A 16,235-nucleotide genomic window follows, 5' to 3' on the forward strand; every position below is an offset into this window, starting at 1 on the left:
CCCCCCACGTGAAACCGTGTAGCATGAACCATATTTTAGTGTACGCCATTGGAACACATCACAGTGCTTGATTTTTTTTTCTTTTTAAAATAACAAATTCAACTGTGTGGCAGTGCAAGGAAAAGCATTGCGACGCATTGCCATGCGTTGTAATTAAATGTATGCCTTCATCCTTTTATCACGACACACACCAACAGCGCACAAATGGCACTCCAAATCAGGCGTTGCCACATCTTTTTAACACAAGTTGCCTATTTACAGTTTTGCTTAATTTTTTTACCATTTCGCAAAAAACGCAATTTAAAATGTACAAATATTTGCTATTGATTAACTCAGTACAGTTTTATCCTTTAGATTTAGTCAGAAAAGTGTTTATGTGCACCGATATTGATTTTAGTGTGCTTTTATCAATTTAATTGTACATATTTTATCAGTTTAATAGTGATTTGATAAACATTTGCACAAATACTGCAGGACCTACAAAATTAGTAGCACCATCTTTTTATTCTACGGGTCCTGTGCTTTCAGGAAATGTATGGTTTGTGGGGGTCTTTTACAAACTCTAAAAGCAGCAGTTGTAAATAACAAAAAGGTGAAAAATTGCAAAAATGGTCTAGCCAGCTGAGGTGAAAAGTGAAACGCAGGGCTTGGCAGCAAAAGGAATTTGAAAAATAAAAAAGACTTACTGGCTGGATCACTGGGTAAAAGGAAAAAAATAAAAAAAACCTAATGCAGGGACCACATTTAAGGACTGTATAATAGTATCCACATTGCTATAGCTAAATAAGTAAATAAATAACCTTTTTGTATATAACTATAATGAGGGGGATTTATCAAAACTGGAGCAGACAAAATCTGGAGCAGCTGTGCACGGCAACTAATCAGCTTCTCTGTTTCATGTTCAAATCTTAACTGAACAAACTGAAGAGAGAAGCTGTTTGGTTGCTATGGGTAACTGCTCCAGTTTTGATAAAATCCCTCCAATGTGTTAGTGACTTCCAAACATATAAATTTACACCTTGACTGTGTTCTATAAAAACATAAATTGTATATATAAATCCCCAGTCCACCAAGAAATAATATACAGTTCATACACGGTAAGTAGTGCAATTACACTTCGTACACACACACAATGTACAACTTCTTTCCAATCTGTGTATTGTTATTACTTGTGTAGTCTTGTCTGTGATCCCTCCACCCATCTGCACTCACCAGATTGCATGTGACCTTGTATTGTTTATTCTAAGGTCAGACAGCGCTTCTGTGCAGTGGTGGTTGCCAGTGCGTTAAAAAAACATAGCTGATCAGCGATAATATTCAGGAACTTCTATCAAATATTGAGAGCCAATCCTCTTAACCTCCTTTCCGAGTCTACTTCCTCAATGTTCCAACATATAAAACACAGAGGAGGCTCATCAGGAAAAAACAAAAATAGACAATTAAAACCAAATGCACTTACATCATGCTCAAAGCACACATACATACATAACTGAAATTCATTCCTGTCTAAATGCACTTACATCACGCTCAAAGCACACATACATAACCAACATTCATTCCTCTCTAAATGCACTTACATCATGCTCAAAGCACACATACATACATAACTGAAATTCATTCCTGTCTAAATGCACTTACATCACGCTCAAAGCACACATACATAACCAACATTCATTCCTCTCTAAATGCACTTACATCATGCTCAAAGCACACATACATACATAACTGAAATTCATTCCTGTCTAAATGCACTTACATCACGCTCAAAGCACACATACATAACCAACATTCATTCCTCTCTAAATGCACTTACATCACGCTCGAAGCACACATACACAACCGAAATTCATTCCACTCCAGTGGATAGTTTCAGGGTAGTGCAGGGCATCAACCGGCTTCACTTTAGACCTGGGTCACATCTAGGTGTTTTTGAGCAGTTGGAAAAAGCTAATTTAAATGCCCAAAACAAGAAAATCGCATGATTTTCAATGGGCAATGTTCACACCTGAGCAGAAGGAAAACGTCAAACGTCCGCAAAGGTACATGAGCTTCTTTGGGCAGTTAGCGCGTTTTAGCCTCATAGACATCAATGGAAATGCCCAAAAACTCGCGACAGAAGCATGTTGCACATTTTTGTGTGCGTTTTTGGGCGTTTATATGCGCCCGCAATGTTTCAGAACCTGCCAGTCAAAATGCGCATTTTCGCGTACAAATGTGCAAATAACTGCATGCAGAACACGTGCGTACAAACGCTAAAAAACTATGCCGCCTAGGTGTGAACCTGGCCTTAAGAACATTTTACACATTTTGTTTGCTTTTAACAAAGATTTTTGCTGTTGGGTTTAGATTAGGTGTGACATGTGTTCTGGTGCACTGCGGAATTAAATGCTGCATTTTTTCAGAGCTCACTGGACCACACTGCAGGTCACTGCCCCACAGCAGGACCTGAATGGGGTATACACTTTGTTCACTCCAAATAAAGTAAAACAAAAAAAGAAGTGAACAGTGTGATGCGTGTCCACCAGAGCAGTCAGAAAACACTAGCCCATCCACTCAACAGAGCTTTTTAGATTGCAAGCTAGTGTGAACTGGCCCTAAAGCACGTCAAATGTTATCTCATGGACATCACTCTTCATTAATCACTGATAATAATTTTTATGTAACTGGAACATTATGTTACATGTATGCCATCTTTTTTTTTTTTTAGTCTTAACCGTTCTACTTTAGTTATGAACTTTAGCAAATGTTTCATCCCCATCTTGCTCGTGCAAGATTTACCGTTTCGATGATGTCATTGGTCCTTCCTCCTCTTCTGTGCTGGTGGCACTGGCCAGTCCTTCCTCTCGCACTGAACAATGCTCACCCAATGGTCTGTGAGTGCCACTCAGTCCAGGAATACTGCGAGTCTACAGAAAGTAGGTTGAATTATGCTGGCCAATATTCAATCCGAAAGACTGGCAAATTATTTACTGTAGGGTACAGCTCTGGATTGAATGTGAGTATTGCGGCAAACACTGCATTTTTACGGTTCCTGTGCACCTTATTAAAATCGTAGTTGGCAATGTTTAACCACTTGCTGACCAGGTGTTTACACCCCCTTCATGGCAAGGCCATTTTTCAGTATTCAGCGCTGCGGTACTTTGACTGACATTTATTCCGTCATGCAACGCTGTACTGAAATGAATTTTATACCATTTTTTTGGGACAGATAGTTTTCTTTTGGTGATATTTAATCACCACTGGGGTTTTTATTTTTTTATTATTAAAAGAAAAAAAGTACTGAAAATGTTTAAAACATTTTTTTTGCTGTTATATTAAGAAATATTACCTATTTTTTTGGTAAAATATAAAAGATGGGGTCACGTCAGTAAAAGACACCAAACATGTCAAGCCTTAAAATTGTGCGCACCCACAAAAATTGGCCATAGGTGAAGCTTTAAAGGCTTTTACCGCTCATCAGTTTAGTGTTAACAATGATTGATGGCCCCAGAATTATTACTTGCACTGCGATGTTCGCGGTAATATGCAATATGTGGCTCAATTGTTGTCTTTGCATGTAGATGCACCCGATGCGTGTTTGCGTTTGTATCTGTGTGTACGTTGGGGGCGGAGGGACTTAAAACATTTTTGTGACTAGTTTTTGAAAGGAGAACTATGGGGTCAGTGTTTTTCCCCATAGTTCCAAGGGTAACGGGAGGACACAAACTAGCGTCCTCCCGTTACCCTAAGCTCAGTATACCGCGAGCTGTAGCTGAGACGCCGCAGCCGGAGCGGATCCCGACTTAGACGACGGGATCCGCCCAGCTGCGTGAGTGACAGCTGGCTCTGCCTATCTAAAGGCAGAGCCAGCTGTACCTGCCCCCTCCCCTGTCCGTTCCGCCAGTCAGCGCTGGCAGATCGGAGAAGGGAATCCAGCCCCTCCCCCTGTCACAGCAGAGAGACGTGACAGAATCGAGAGGTGAGCGAACCCGGTATGTGTTCGCTTACCTCCCGATCTACTGTGCCGACCTGTGACAGTCTCATTGTCACAGGTCGGGTAGAACTATGAGGTGAGTGAAAAGCACTCACCTCATAGTTCTCCTTTAAACATTTTTGTTTATTTTACACTTAACTTTATTGCTATCACATAGGGGGCTAACAAGCCCCCTATGTGATGGAAAAGCGGATGCAACAGCTACTCTTTATGGAGACATCAGCGGTTGGTTAGATCGCTAATGCCACTTAGGGACCCCCAAAGAAGCTGATGAAGCAGCGATCCGTTTCACCAGCTTCTACTCAGGCTACAGCAGCTGGAGAAATGACAGTGACACCAGAAGTGGTGTAACACACATCACGTCCGGGTCCAGTGATCGGAGTGGAGATCAGCAGCCGGGAGTATGCCGATCGCCCTCTGCACCGATCTCAGCGCACAGACCCGCTTTGCCAGTAGCGAGCCTGCATGGAGGACAGCAGTGGTGGAAGGTGAAGGGCGCACACTCCCACCCAACATACAAGTAAACGGGGAGGCTCAACAGTCGCCCGAATGCTTGTATGTAAACAGCTGTAGCCAGTTTTAAAAACGCCCACCCGTATTCAAGAGTGAACCGTTTAGTTGTTTATTTACAGCGGCCTGACGAGAAGTGTTTAAAATAAATGTGATTGAAGTTTGACTGCTTAAAGCCTTATCAATACAAAAACTGAATATAAAAAGGAATACCCTTTTTTCTTCAGATATCAAATCCAAATGAATTTGACATCATGCTGAAAATTAAATTTGAGAGTTACCAAACAATTGAGTTGACAAGTATCGATGAGAGCGGTGCTTTCTACACACTAGCATTTAAAAAACGGAAACCAGCAGCCATGGATCCATACATCGATAATGAACAAAATATACTTGCTAAATATATCTTGGATGAATTCAGAACTCTGATCAATAATGTCCTTCAACAGTCAGGTATGTTACATTTACATTATCTGTACATTCATGGGCATAATGCATGAAAACATTTTTATAATCACGATAGATTAGCAGTACACTTGAAGTGAATCGCCAGGCAAAAATCTAAAGTTAGGAAAATTGGATTTTTGTATTTGCCCTAAGTTAGATTTCTTTAAAGGACACAGGATGAGGAGCCAACTGGGTTATATTACTGTATACAAGAGGATTTAAACATTTGGCAAGGAAAAAAAAACCCAGTGACCAGCTGGACACCTTCCAATGCCAGCATGCCTGTTTTGTAATAAAGCAATACTAAGAAGTACCATTAGCAAGATAACAGACACAGAGGCTTAGGACATGGGCATGCATCCCTCAGTGAACTCCAAGAATAGATTTTACAGTGAGCACATGAATCCAATTTCCTTGGTACACAGGATCTAGACACAAATAGAATGTCCAAAAACAGTTCAACAGAGGGGTGGGCAATGGCAACAAAACACTAACAGCTTCACATAAAACGAAGGACTAAAACTTGGGACTATCTTCCGTCTGGTGGTGTCCGGGTATAGTATGCAAAGGCTCAACTGAGGAGACAACCAGTCGGGATAGCTTCTGGTGGGTGCCGCAGTAGATGCAAGCAGCTTAGGCAGACTTGCTGGAACAGTCTTTAGCAGAGAAGTGCAGAAAAGAATGTGCTTCTGTCAGAGCAGAGAAAAGGAATCCATGACCTAAAGACACTAGGGAAAAAACGGTGGCATGCCAAGTCCAAAGCAGATGCGGCACTACTCGCTGCTGTAATTTGCATTTTTTTTGGGTGTTTTTGAGTGTCTCTGCTCTTTAAGCTCACAGCTCAAGTAAGCTTGAAAAAGAATGGAGAAACTCGAAACATCTGCATGAATAATCTTAAATTCACCAGGTAGCACTACAGGTAAATCTGGAGACTGTACTTGCCATATCATTAGAACTTGGGACCCATGTACTATAGCCCTATAGATAACCCACTAGATCGTATTTCCATTTGCCACTTGTATACTTTTTGGCCCTCCTCCTCAGCATTACTTGCAAGTTTATGTTTATTTTTATGACCACGTGACAGCATTCGACAAACAGGTCTGTCTTTACAACAGGTAAGCCAGCCTCCTTAGAGAAGAAAGACCCTTCAAGCCCTGCAGTCACGCTCACTATTCCTAATGAACCTGAAAATATATCCGTGGATCTGGTTCTTGCTCTTCAAATACGACAATGGCCCGAAAAAGCAAGTAATGGAATGAATATTGACAGCTGGCTTGGCACAAAAGAAAAACAAAAATACAGAAAAGAACCATGCTACATGGTAGCCAAACAAGCCAACCCGGGGAAGAAAGACAAAAAAGGTAAGATGTACGATTGCTTGTTTAAATGTTATGTCGTTATGGGTATTTTTTAAAGATGAACTTCAGGTGAACAGCTAAATACACAGTAGAAATACATGCAGACATTCCTCGGTTACAGACTTACCTGCTTTGCGACTACTCGCACTTACGACGGACCGCTAATTGACCTCCGACCTTGCACGTCAGGGCGACATGTCACAGGCGGAAGAGATGTCCTCCGATCTTCACTGCGGGTCCCGGTAAGTATTTTCATTGCCCGATGTACAGTACACTGTTCGGTACTGTACATATGCAATGCTATACAGTACTGTACTAATGCAGTACAGTACTGTATAGAGTTCCTCACTTAACAACCAATTCGTTTAACGACCTGGTCGTAGGAACGGAACTCGGTCGTTAAGTGAGGAATACCTGTAAATGAATTGTAATATCTAAATTGCCTTTAAACTTGCTGAAATAAGCTAACTTGCTATTCTCTGCTTCCAATGATAAGTACAATGGTTAAACAAAGCAATGGTCTTATTTATTAATACAGAAATATAAGAAACATAATAAAAGATAAAGATACAAAAGTACAAAAAGACAAATCAAGAAAATACTTTACGCATCAAGTCCATCCTCTGGTTCTAGGTCTTAGCTGGGCTCAGAGAGAGAGGGAGCAATATGGCTGAGCACTGACTTAATAGTAAACAGGACCCAATCATGCACGTACATCGACACCCCTTTACCCAGAATTCCGTATGTCCCTTACAGGTCTTTCGGCCAATCCGCATCTTCCTTCATATTTGTCTGCATGCACTGTAGCCTCCAGTGTAGCCTCGTACTGCAGGTCATTCCTTGGCCTAAGTCAACACCTTGTCCTTTGATCCTTAGATAATGGACAGCCACCTTCATATGCAATGAAGGATATCTTGAGGGTGTCTTCCCAATGCGCATATAAACTTCCTTGCCATGCATCCTGCGGGGATGAATACCCTGGTCTTCAGCACTTCTAAAATCACAGCTGGCTTCTTCGATGACCCGTGCAAATCTTTACCTTTGCTCATGTTTTCTGCTTTCAACACATCAATCGGATTTGAGCGACTGACAATAGCCAAATTGTGATGGTTAGCCGACTGGATCAGAGCAACTTCAAAACTGCAGCTCTCGTGTGATGTTTCCAGTCTGCAGTGGTTAGGACCTACCAAAGAGGTCCAAAAGAAGGAAAACCAGTGAACCCGCAACAGGGTCCTGGGTGGCCAAAGTGATGCACGTGGACTGCGCAGGCTCGCCCATGTAGTCCGATCCTCAACCCTATTTTTAATGTGTTATCCATGGAAATGCATACCCGCAATTAAATACATACATGCAATAGGTTGGACTTGATGGACTTATGTCTTTATTCAACCTCAAATACTATGTAACATTTTGTTTATTTGTACATAAGCTTAAAAGTCTGTACTGTTAATGATCTGTAACGCGGGATGGCATTCTGTCAGTTTAGACTGGCAGAATGCTTTCTTTTTGGGTCAAAGATCTACTTGTACCCATCCTCCTTTTTCACAGCGCAATTTACTATAAATTTTAGAGATGCGATTTGAAATGCATGTCCACTCTAAGGGCTGGCTCACACCATTGCAGTCTAGGTGCAATGTATGTTATTTTTTAGGTGAGTTGTACATGTGCTACTAATCTTTCTATGTGCGTGTTGGCGAAAACTGTATCAATAGATGCAAGTCAATGTTTTTTTTAACTCTCACCTAAAAACACACTGGTATGAACAAGGACCCCAGGCCATATTTTAGTTTTAGGTGGTTTCGTTAAGATTGATTCACTAAAGGTTTGGCATTGGCCAGGGTGGTTATTTATGGAAATTTTCCACAATGTTCTGGGGATCTGAGAAGCTCTTTACATAGCATTTGCGCAGTCTGTGAATGTGGAAAAACATCTTGTTGTAACAAAGCAGCTTCAACAAACTGGCATGTGCAGAAGACGCATCCCTCTGCTCATCATATTCTATATTTAGTCGAGCGGTTTTCTTAGGTACATGAAAATGAGCACATACCATAGCTCTCTCAATTGCAGTGTATGATATGCATGCTTGCCACAGCTCTCTCCCCATTGCAATGTACGATATCAGTATGCCAGAGACCTTCCATCTCACAGATCTAGCATCATTTGTTCCTGTTCTTGTAGATAACAGTTCTGTCTTTTTACAGATACATGGCGCATTTCCTTTTCAAATATTGAAAAAGATATATTGAGTCATCATGGAAGTGCAAAAACCTGCTGTGAGCGTCAAGGACCCATGTGCTGCAGGTTAGTGGTGAATATAGTTTTACAGACATTCACTAGAGATCATTAAGATAAGAGTAGTAAATTAAAGCAGAATTTGATAGCCTGTCTGACCACGTCTGCTGCATGTAGCCACACTCACTGTGACATCCATTGTGAATAAACATTCCAGACTTCACACATTCCTAAATGCACTGCTCCAGGAGAAGTGTACCGGACATTCCTTAAATTTTTGACAGTCCTATTGTCACTTTCTTGTTTACACGACATCAATTCAACTGCACTCCAGATATACTGAAAACCTGTCATGCAGGAAATATATGGGTGCCCTTGCTGGTCTCGCCCTAAAAGTTGTAATTGCCTGCCTATTATTGCTTGCCCACTGGCTTTAATACTTGTACAGTTTCTAACCCAGAACAAGTATGCAGAAAAAGAAATGTCAGACGTCCTTCGATGCATACTTATCCTGGGTCAGTGACCCATGCTGACCCTCTTGCTTCAGTAGTCAAAACAGCCAGGCAACTAGTGTTTTCCAAAGCAGAAGGCAGCCTCACAGTTAGTCTTCTTTTAAAGCTGGAAAACAATAACTAATTAAACTTATTAAAAAATAGAACTCCAAACATTAGAAAAAAAGTTAGGCCCCATGACTCCTCTGTTTATTAGCTGCCTTTAAAAATACCATAGTGGATGTACAGACTGCACTTAGTATGTCACTGCCTACTGACAATAGGGTCAATTCACAAAGAGAAACATTATTTGCTCTCGCTAGTTGTTAAATTACCTCTCATTTTTTGTTCAAAAACATGGTATTCACGAAAGTCCCAATCGTTATTTTGCATGCTCGTTAAGGCTTCTGGCTGAAGCGTTAGGGAGTTGTTATTTACGAACATATACATTCCACCTTTTACTATCATTTCTGTATTTCCTACTTAGTATGATAAAGAGCAACCTGCAGGCATTAACATAACAATGAACATCAAAACTACAGTAGCTCATCTACTCCTACAACATTCTCATCATCACAGCTACATTGACAAGCTATGCATTGAGGAGTGGCACATCACTTGAAGATAATGTAATACAAAATATCAGTTTGTCAGCTAATCACTTTTAAATCATGGTACAGTAAACTCCCCGTTATGCGGAACTCATGCAAATAGACAAAAAACAACATTGAGTCCATAATAGACGTGTGGTGGGAACAATAGCCAGCTTGCTATTGCAGTAGCGGGCTGGCTATTGCACCCGCCCACTGCTTGCTGTCAATCAGCAGTGGAGCGGACCTGACGAGAACTTTTTCTTTCAGGTGTCTTGATTGAGAGCAGGCAGTGGGTGATAGCATGCAGGCGGATTGACCACCCACTGCCCACTGTTTACATTCAGCTGCTGGCTGCGGAATCTAGCCGGCAGATGAATGGGGCTGTGGGAAAGGAAGCCGTGGGGGAAACTGACACCTATCCGGCATCTGCCAATATCCATGGGTGCAGGATAACAGGGAGATTACTGTTAAATCATAGTAAAGTCATTTTATAGATTTCATATCAAATAAGTCTGGGAGTGGTAGATTCTCTTGACATGACCTTGACTTTTACATACAGACTCATGCAAGAGATGAAGCAAAACGTAAACTCTGTTGAAGGCAGTTTAAAGTTATAAGATGGAGAAAAAAAAAAAGCACTAAAAAAAACCCAGGATATTTCTGCTCACCATAAAGATAATTTTTCTTGCAGTCCACTGTGGGACACAGGAAATCTTAAACCATCAGGTTATATCGTTGCCTACAGAAGGATTGGACACTAGCATACAAATTGTAGGCCAGCCCAGGATAACCCTCTTCTACTACCAGCCTGCCTCAGTTTTGTAGCAAAGCAGTACCGACAATAAGATCATGAACACACCCTCTGTGTTCATGATCTTATTGTCGGTACTGCTTTGCTACAAAACTGTCCCTCAATAGAAAAAAATAAATACATTTGAAAACTCAACACTTTACAGAGTATAAAAATCCTTTTTTCTTCCTCCTCCATTGAGGGACACAGCGAGTCTTAAACTTGCAGGACATCCAAAAGCAGTTCAACTGAAAGGTGGGCAAGCAGCTACAAATGCCAACAGGCCCAATGCAACCACAAGAACTAGCCTGCAGCTCAAAAATTCACCAAAAAGGAGCTTACACACAAAGCTGGCATCAGATGAGCCAGAAACATCCACTAGGAAAAACATGTGAATAGCATCAGATGAGTCAGAACAGGATGAAGAGTCCCGGGGGTAGCCTTCCAAAACTGGGACACGGTTGCCTGATGCTTCTGGGGAAAGAACACTGTGGCCCAAGATGCATCCAGGACCAAATGCGAAACTCCAAGCAATGGGTTGGTTCCAGTGACCATTTATGAAGGTTCTGGATCCATCTGGAACGCTGTAATGTTTGCACAGTCAGAGAAAATCCAGCAGAGCCCTTGCTGACTGCTCCCTCAGCAGGAGGTGGGAGAACACAACAGAGCTAAAACTGGGGCCAGCCCCTTGGAGAACACCGGAGGTGCAGCAAAAAGGCCTAAAAGTAGCCCACCAATTGTTAGTATAGTGTTCCGTGGCAGAGTGTAGAAATCGCTAATGTGGTGGAAAGATTGGCACATATAAGTAAGCATCTGTGATGTCTACAGAAGCCAGAAACTTTCTCTGGTGGAGGCAGGCAATGCCCCCTTTGGCTTGGGAACAGGTTGGCGTAAAACACCTGGAACTGTTCCATCAAAGACACTAGACACTTTTATACAGAAGATCTAAGAGGTCCCCAGGGAGATCTGCTAATCTATGTCGAGACTCAAGAATGTTGGCAGTAAGAAAACGAGGTGCCAGGGAACAAAACTCCAATTTGTAAGCCTGGGACACCAACTCCTGCACCCAAGCATTTGGAATACAAGCTGTCCCAACATCTGCAAAAGATCAACAGAAGCTCAGCCCCTCTGGAAAAAAAGGGTGCACCTTTATACAGAGGAAGGCTTGTCAGAGGATTTTGCAGACTGAGTGCTCAAATTTGTGGGGGATCGGGAATCAAACTTAGGGGGCCTCAACAAAGTCCATAAGAGTGCAGAAACAAGAAGCTGCTTCTTGACAGACAGCAAGCAAAATTACTTTGACGTCTGTTCCTTAAAGTGACATTAAACCCTCAGATTTTAACATAAAACAATAGTGTAATGTGTGCCTTACTGTAATCCATGGTAGTTTCCCTTTTCTTTGCTGCTCTTCCTTTTAAATCTGTATCTGTTCTCATGCTGGGCAGAACTTCTGTTTTGCAGCAGACTGCCTTGTCTCTGAAAGGGATACATGGTGTCTGTGTGTTGGTTTGCAACCTGAGCCAGCACTACAGGAAAAGGCACTCAGCTGCAAAAGGGAAGTTCTCCCCAAGCATGAGAAGACATGAGGATTTAAAAAGGAACAACAGCAAAGAGAAGGGAAACTACCATGGATTACAGTAAGGCGCACATTACAGTATTGTTTGTTAAAAAATCTGAGGGTTTAATGTCACTTTAAGCTTTTTCTGCTGTGAAAGATGGGTGCCCTTGCTGCCAGTTGCATCCTTTATAACTTTATCAAGGGATGGTCTGAAAAGATATCCCTCATAGGCCATGCGGATCAAAGCTTTCATGCACAAAAGGTCCCGCAGTCCAGCACCTTAGCCAAAGTGCCCTACATATATCCACCATCAGGAGGTATATGCAAGAGATAAGACAGGAGGATTCCATCAAACTGTCACAGCTGAAATGTAAAATTACAGCCATCTACTTTATGTCTTAAACAGGCAAGGGACCAACTGAGATTGTTCATATATCCTTTATGATATTTTGACCAGTTAGACAGTTAAAGCCTCAGCCAAGATCAGGTGCAGGGTGGTGCCTGCAAGCCAGAACTGAGCTCTAGAAGGGGCTTTCAACCACTTATTAGTTGGGTCCTCAAAGGCAGGTGCATCCTCCACCAGTGGTAATCGCCTTGTTAAAGGCACGATATGGCTGGATCATCCATGCAAATGGACCATTTATGAACAAAATCCACACAACACAGATAAAAAGCCACTAGGCATTTAGAGGGCAACTTCTCAGGATGCTTTCAATCTCCATAAGGAATTAGTTTGTTGCCTTAGAAGTCTTAAAGAATCTAAGACTTGAAACAGTACTGGCAGAAGCAACAGCATGATCCTCTATTTTTAGATTGGTGCACACTGTATTAATAAGAGCTGGAAAAGTTTCATTTAATTTGGGAGTAATAGCAGTAGATTGCAACCTCTCAAGGGCAAACTCATCAGTCAAGGATCTGAGTGACTCAGAGTATGTGAGTGAACGCAATGTATTGTAGAATACATAGTCTTACGTGCAAAGCAAACTGCATTTCAACAAGAGAAGATGCGTATAGGCAGAAAAAGGGCAGGACCACCTCCTGATTCCACTAAAAGTTGAGAGACCACAGAAATGCTGGGCCTGTCCTGAGAACAACTCTATTATCTAATAAATGCAAGTTTGATAGTGAGTGGTTTAATGCCTGAATTTGTGATGGGATCAAAAGGGGGTTCAGCAAGCCATTCTAGCAGTCTGTAGGTCCTATGGTGGCATCAGAACCCATGCCAACATGCCCCGCTCCTTTCCCACCCAAAATCTTCCCCTCCACCTAGGGCCACAGGACCAAGAGACTTGTAAAAGAGGCCACCTCAAGGGCAAGCTCATCAGTCAAGGATCTGAGTGACTCAGAGTATGAAGAGTAGAGTGAACGCAATGTATTGTAGAATACATAGTCTAACGTGCAAAGCAAACTGCATTTCAACAAGAGAAGATGCGTATAGGCAGAAAAAGGGCAGGACCACCTCCTGATTCCACTAAAAGTTGAGAGACCACAGAAATGCTGGGCCTGTCCTGAGAACAACTCTATTATCTAATAAATGCAAGTTTGATAGTGAGTGGTTTAATGCCTGAATTTGTGATGGGATCAAAAGGGGGTTCAGCAAGCCATTCTAGCAGTCTGTAGGTCCTATGGTGGCATCAGAACCCATGCCAACATGCCCCGCTCCTTTCCCACCCAAAATCTTCCCCTCCACCTAGGGCCACAGGACCAAGAGACTTGTAAAAGAGGCCTTCAGCTGCATGATTGGAGTAGGAGGAAGTTCTACCCTGGGCTGCCCTATAGATTTTTTTGGTACAATCCTTCTGTAGGCAGCAGTAACCTAAAAGGTTTAAGACATCCTGTGCCCCTCAATAGATGCAAATGAAAGATCTTGGCTGCTTTTCACATATTTTAGTCTTTTATGGCATGCTCTCACTGTGCAATTATCCTTCAGGAAACTGTGTCTTAAACTGATGAAGTATATACTGAAACAGCTTAAAAGTGAGAATCAAAGAAGAATGAACCAATTCTGTTCATACCATGCCAAGACTGCCCTACTACACACATGCACTCTTTACCCAAAAGATGAAGATTGGAAGCTGGAAGACCTGGATGTTTGTTTTAATAGATATGTTGAGTCCTTTCTGAATTGCCTTAGAACATATTCTCTTTCTAATTTTTTTATACCTTCCCATAATCTCTTCAGTTCAGATTACATTGATAAGTCAAGCTGTAAGTACCTTTTTGAAAAGTTAGAAAGTGAAAAAACTCAGAACTATCCAATTTTTTTAAGCATAATACAGCTGTCCGCAGGTACTTCTAGGCTGTCACAGGATGATGGAATAGCTCAGGTACATGATTAAACCCTGTTTCCAGCCATTTGGAAACGGGAGACACCCAGTAACAGGACGTCATAGAAACAATATTGGGTTGGGTAGTTCAGTGAAATTGTTTAATTTTTATGAATGAAGCTTTGTAGCGGCTGTGCAACTAGACTGCAGATTGGGGTGAGGGGAGAAGGGGCTATCATTATACACACACATGTACCAGGTAACTAAAACTTTTTATTGATGGCATATTCTTATACAACAGTGGAGAATACTGGTCTGGTCTTGAAATGTAACTTTTATCCTGTCAATAAACTTGCCATTCTAGATGAAGTTCTTCATTCATTAAAAATTGTTCACGTGGTTCTCTCACATAGTGGTATTCAAACATAACAAGTCTCAAAGGCTGCAAGAAAAATAAAGATATAGGTTAATTTACACATACATACACACATTTACTGCCTCAGTAGTGCAGCTTTCTCATAGGTAATACTCTCTTCTAAATGTGTTTAGCAGAACAAACCTACAGTATATGTAAATCTATCCTGCACAATGTAGGGGTTGCATTGTAATTTGTTCCTATTTAGTGCCTGATCATCTTGCTTTACTCAGATGCATGGAAGGCTAAAAAATAGGATTTTTTTTACTCACCGTAAAAATCCTTTTCTCTCCGTTCATTGAAGGACACAGGGAACAGATCGGAGATCATGTACTGTAGGGACGTCACAAAGCAGTACCTGAAGAGGGGTGGGCAGAAAAACAAACAAACAAATAAACCCAACAGAAAACAATTCCCTCAAACGGCCGCCTGCATTATCATGCGCCCCAAACCAGCATCCGCCAGTGCCAAAACAGCCACCTTATAAAACTTGGCAAAGGTGTGAACAGAAGACCAAGAAGCGGCCTTACAAACCCGAGGCACCATGACGGAAGGCCCAAGATGCCTCAGCAGCCCTTGTAGAATGGGCCTTAACAGAAAAAGGCTACCACCCCTTAATGGCATATGCCTGAGAAAACGCGTTGCGAATCCAGCGAGAGATGGCGGCCGAGGAAGCGACCAGACACTTCAAGGACCATCCGCAACAACATTAAGGAATCCAATTCACGGAAGGAAGCTGTAGCACCCAATTAAACCCGGATAGCGCAAACCACATCTATCCTTCCTATGAACGGGCTAGGAGGTTGTCGGCTGCCAGGCACGTTGTGCGGCCTGGGTAGATGGCAGCTTGTTGAACTTTTCACCCCACACCGAGGGCGGAGGGGGACAAATAAACCGCTCGGGAGCAGAGAAGGAAGGACCGGGCTTCTGCCGGTGGTCCCTGTTTTTTTAGCCTGAGGTAGAAAGGTACTCTCACCGCCCGCCAGATCCTCAATGATTTCATTCAGAGTTGCTCCGAACAAACAATCTTCGGTAAAAGGCAATTCCGTTAGGGCCCTTTGAGGCCTGATCTGCCGACCAGCAGTTAAGCTAGAGAAGTCGGCATAGTGTAACTGCGGACACCGACAGCATGGAAACCAAGGGAGCAGCACCCAGTGCCGAAATGCAAATGTATGTCAGGCCCTGCACCATTTGGTCTGCCAGACCATCGAAGAAACATTCTCCTTCATGAGGCACTGACGCAGCATCTTAGCCCCTTCCGTCAGGCTCCTGGAGACCAGAGCAGGAGGCCAAAAACCGGGCGTAGAAGTGCACCTGAAAAAAAAAAAGGAGGAGTAGATGATACGCGAGACAGCCTCTGCCTTCAGATCGGTAGGATCCCAAAAGGAAGGACATTCCACCACCGGGATAACCGTTGCCTTGTTCAGGTGGGAAACCCGTTGGGGGGAGGGGGGGGCGCACGACCACTTAGCCACAAAGGCCTCCTCAAAAGGGATAACGAACCGAAAAACATTTCGGAACCGAAAAAGGACTTAGCGGGATGCTTCCACCCCTATAGATTAAGTCATCAAAAAACCGGGATATAGGGAAAAACCACA

General features: G+C 42.4%; 1 protein-coding gene across 1 annotated transcript in view; it reads left to right on the top strand.

Annotated features, from left to right (window-relative positions):
* Window positions 1-14,294, top strand: part of LOC108795990 (cyclic GMP-AMP synthase-like) — a 16,760-nt gene extending 2,466 nt beyond the window's left edge. Inside the window, exons 2-5 of the mRNA XM_018567354.1 lie at window positions 4,711-4,936; window positions 6,049-6,294; window positions 8,493-8,592; window positions 13,886-14,294. Coding sequence (XP_018422856.1) covers window positions 4,711-4,936; window positions 6,049-6,294; window positions 8,493-8,592; window positions 13,886-14,294 — 981 coding nt within the window. The remainder of the gene's footprint in view (window positions 1-4,710; window positions 4,937-6,048; window positions 6,295-8,492; window positions 8,593-13,885) is intronic.
* Window positions 14,295-16,235: the final 1,941 nt, after the last annotated feature.

Source organism: Nanorana parkeri, unplaced genomic scaffold (genome assembly GCF_000935625.1).
Source record: "Nanorana parkeri isolate BGI_ZX_2015 unplaced genomic scaffold, ASM93562v1 scaffold1035, whole genome shotgun sequence".
Lineage (NCBI taxonomy): Eukaryota > Metazoa > Chordata > Amphibia > Anura > Dicroglossidae > Nanorana > Nanorana parkeri.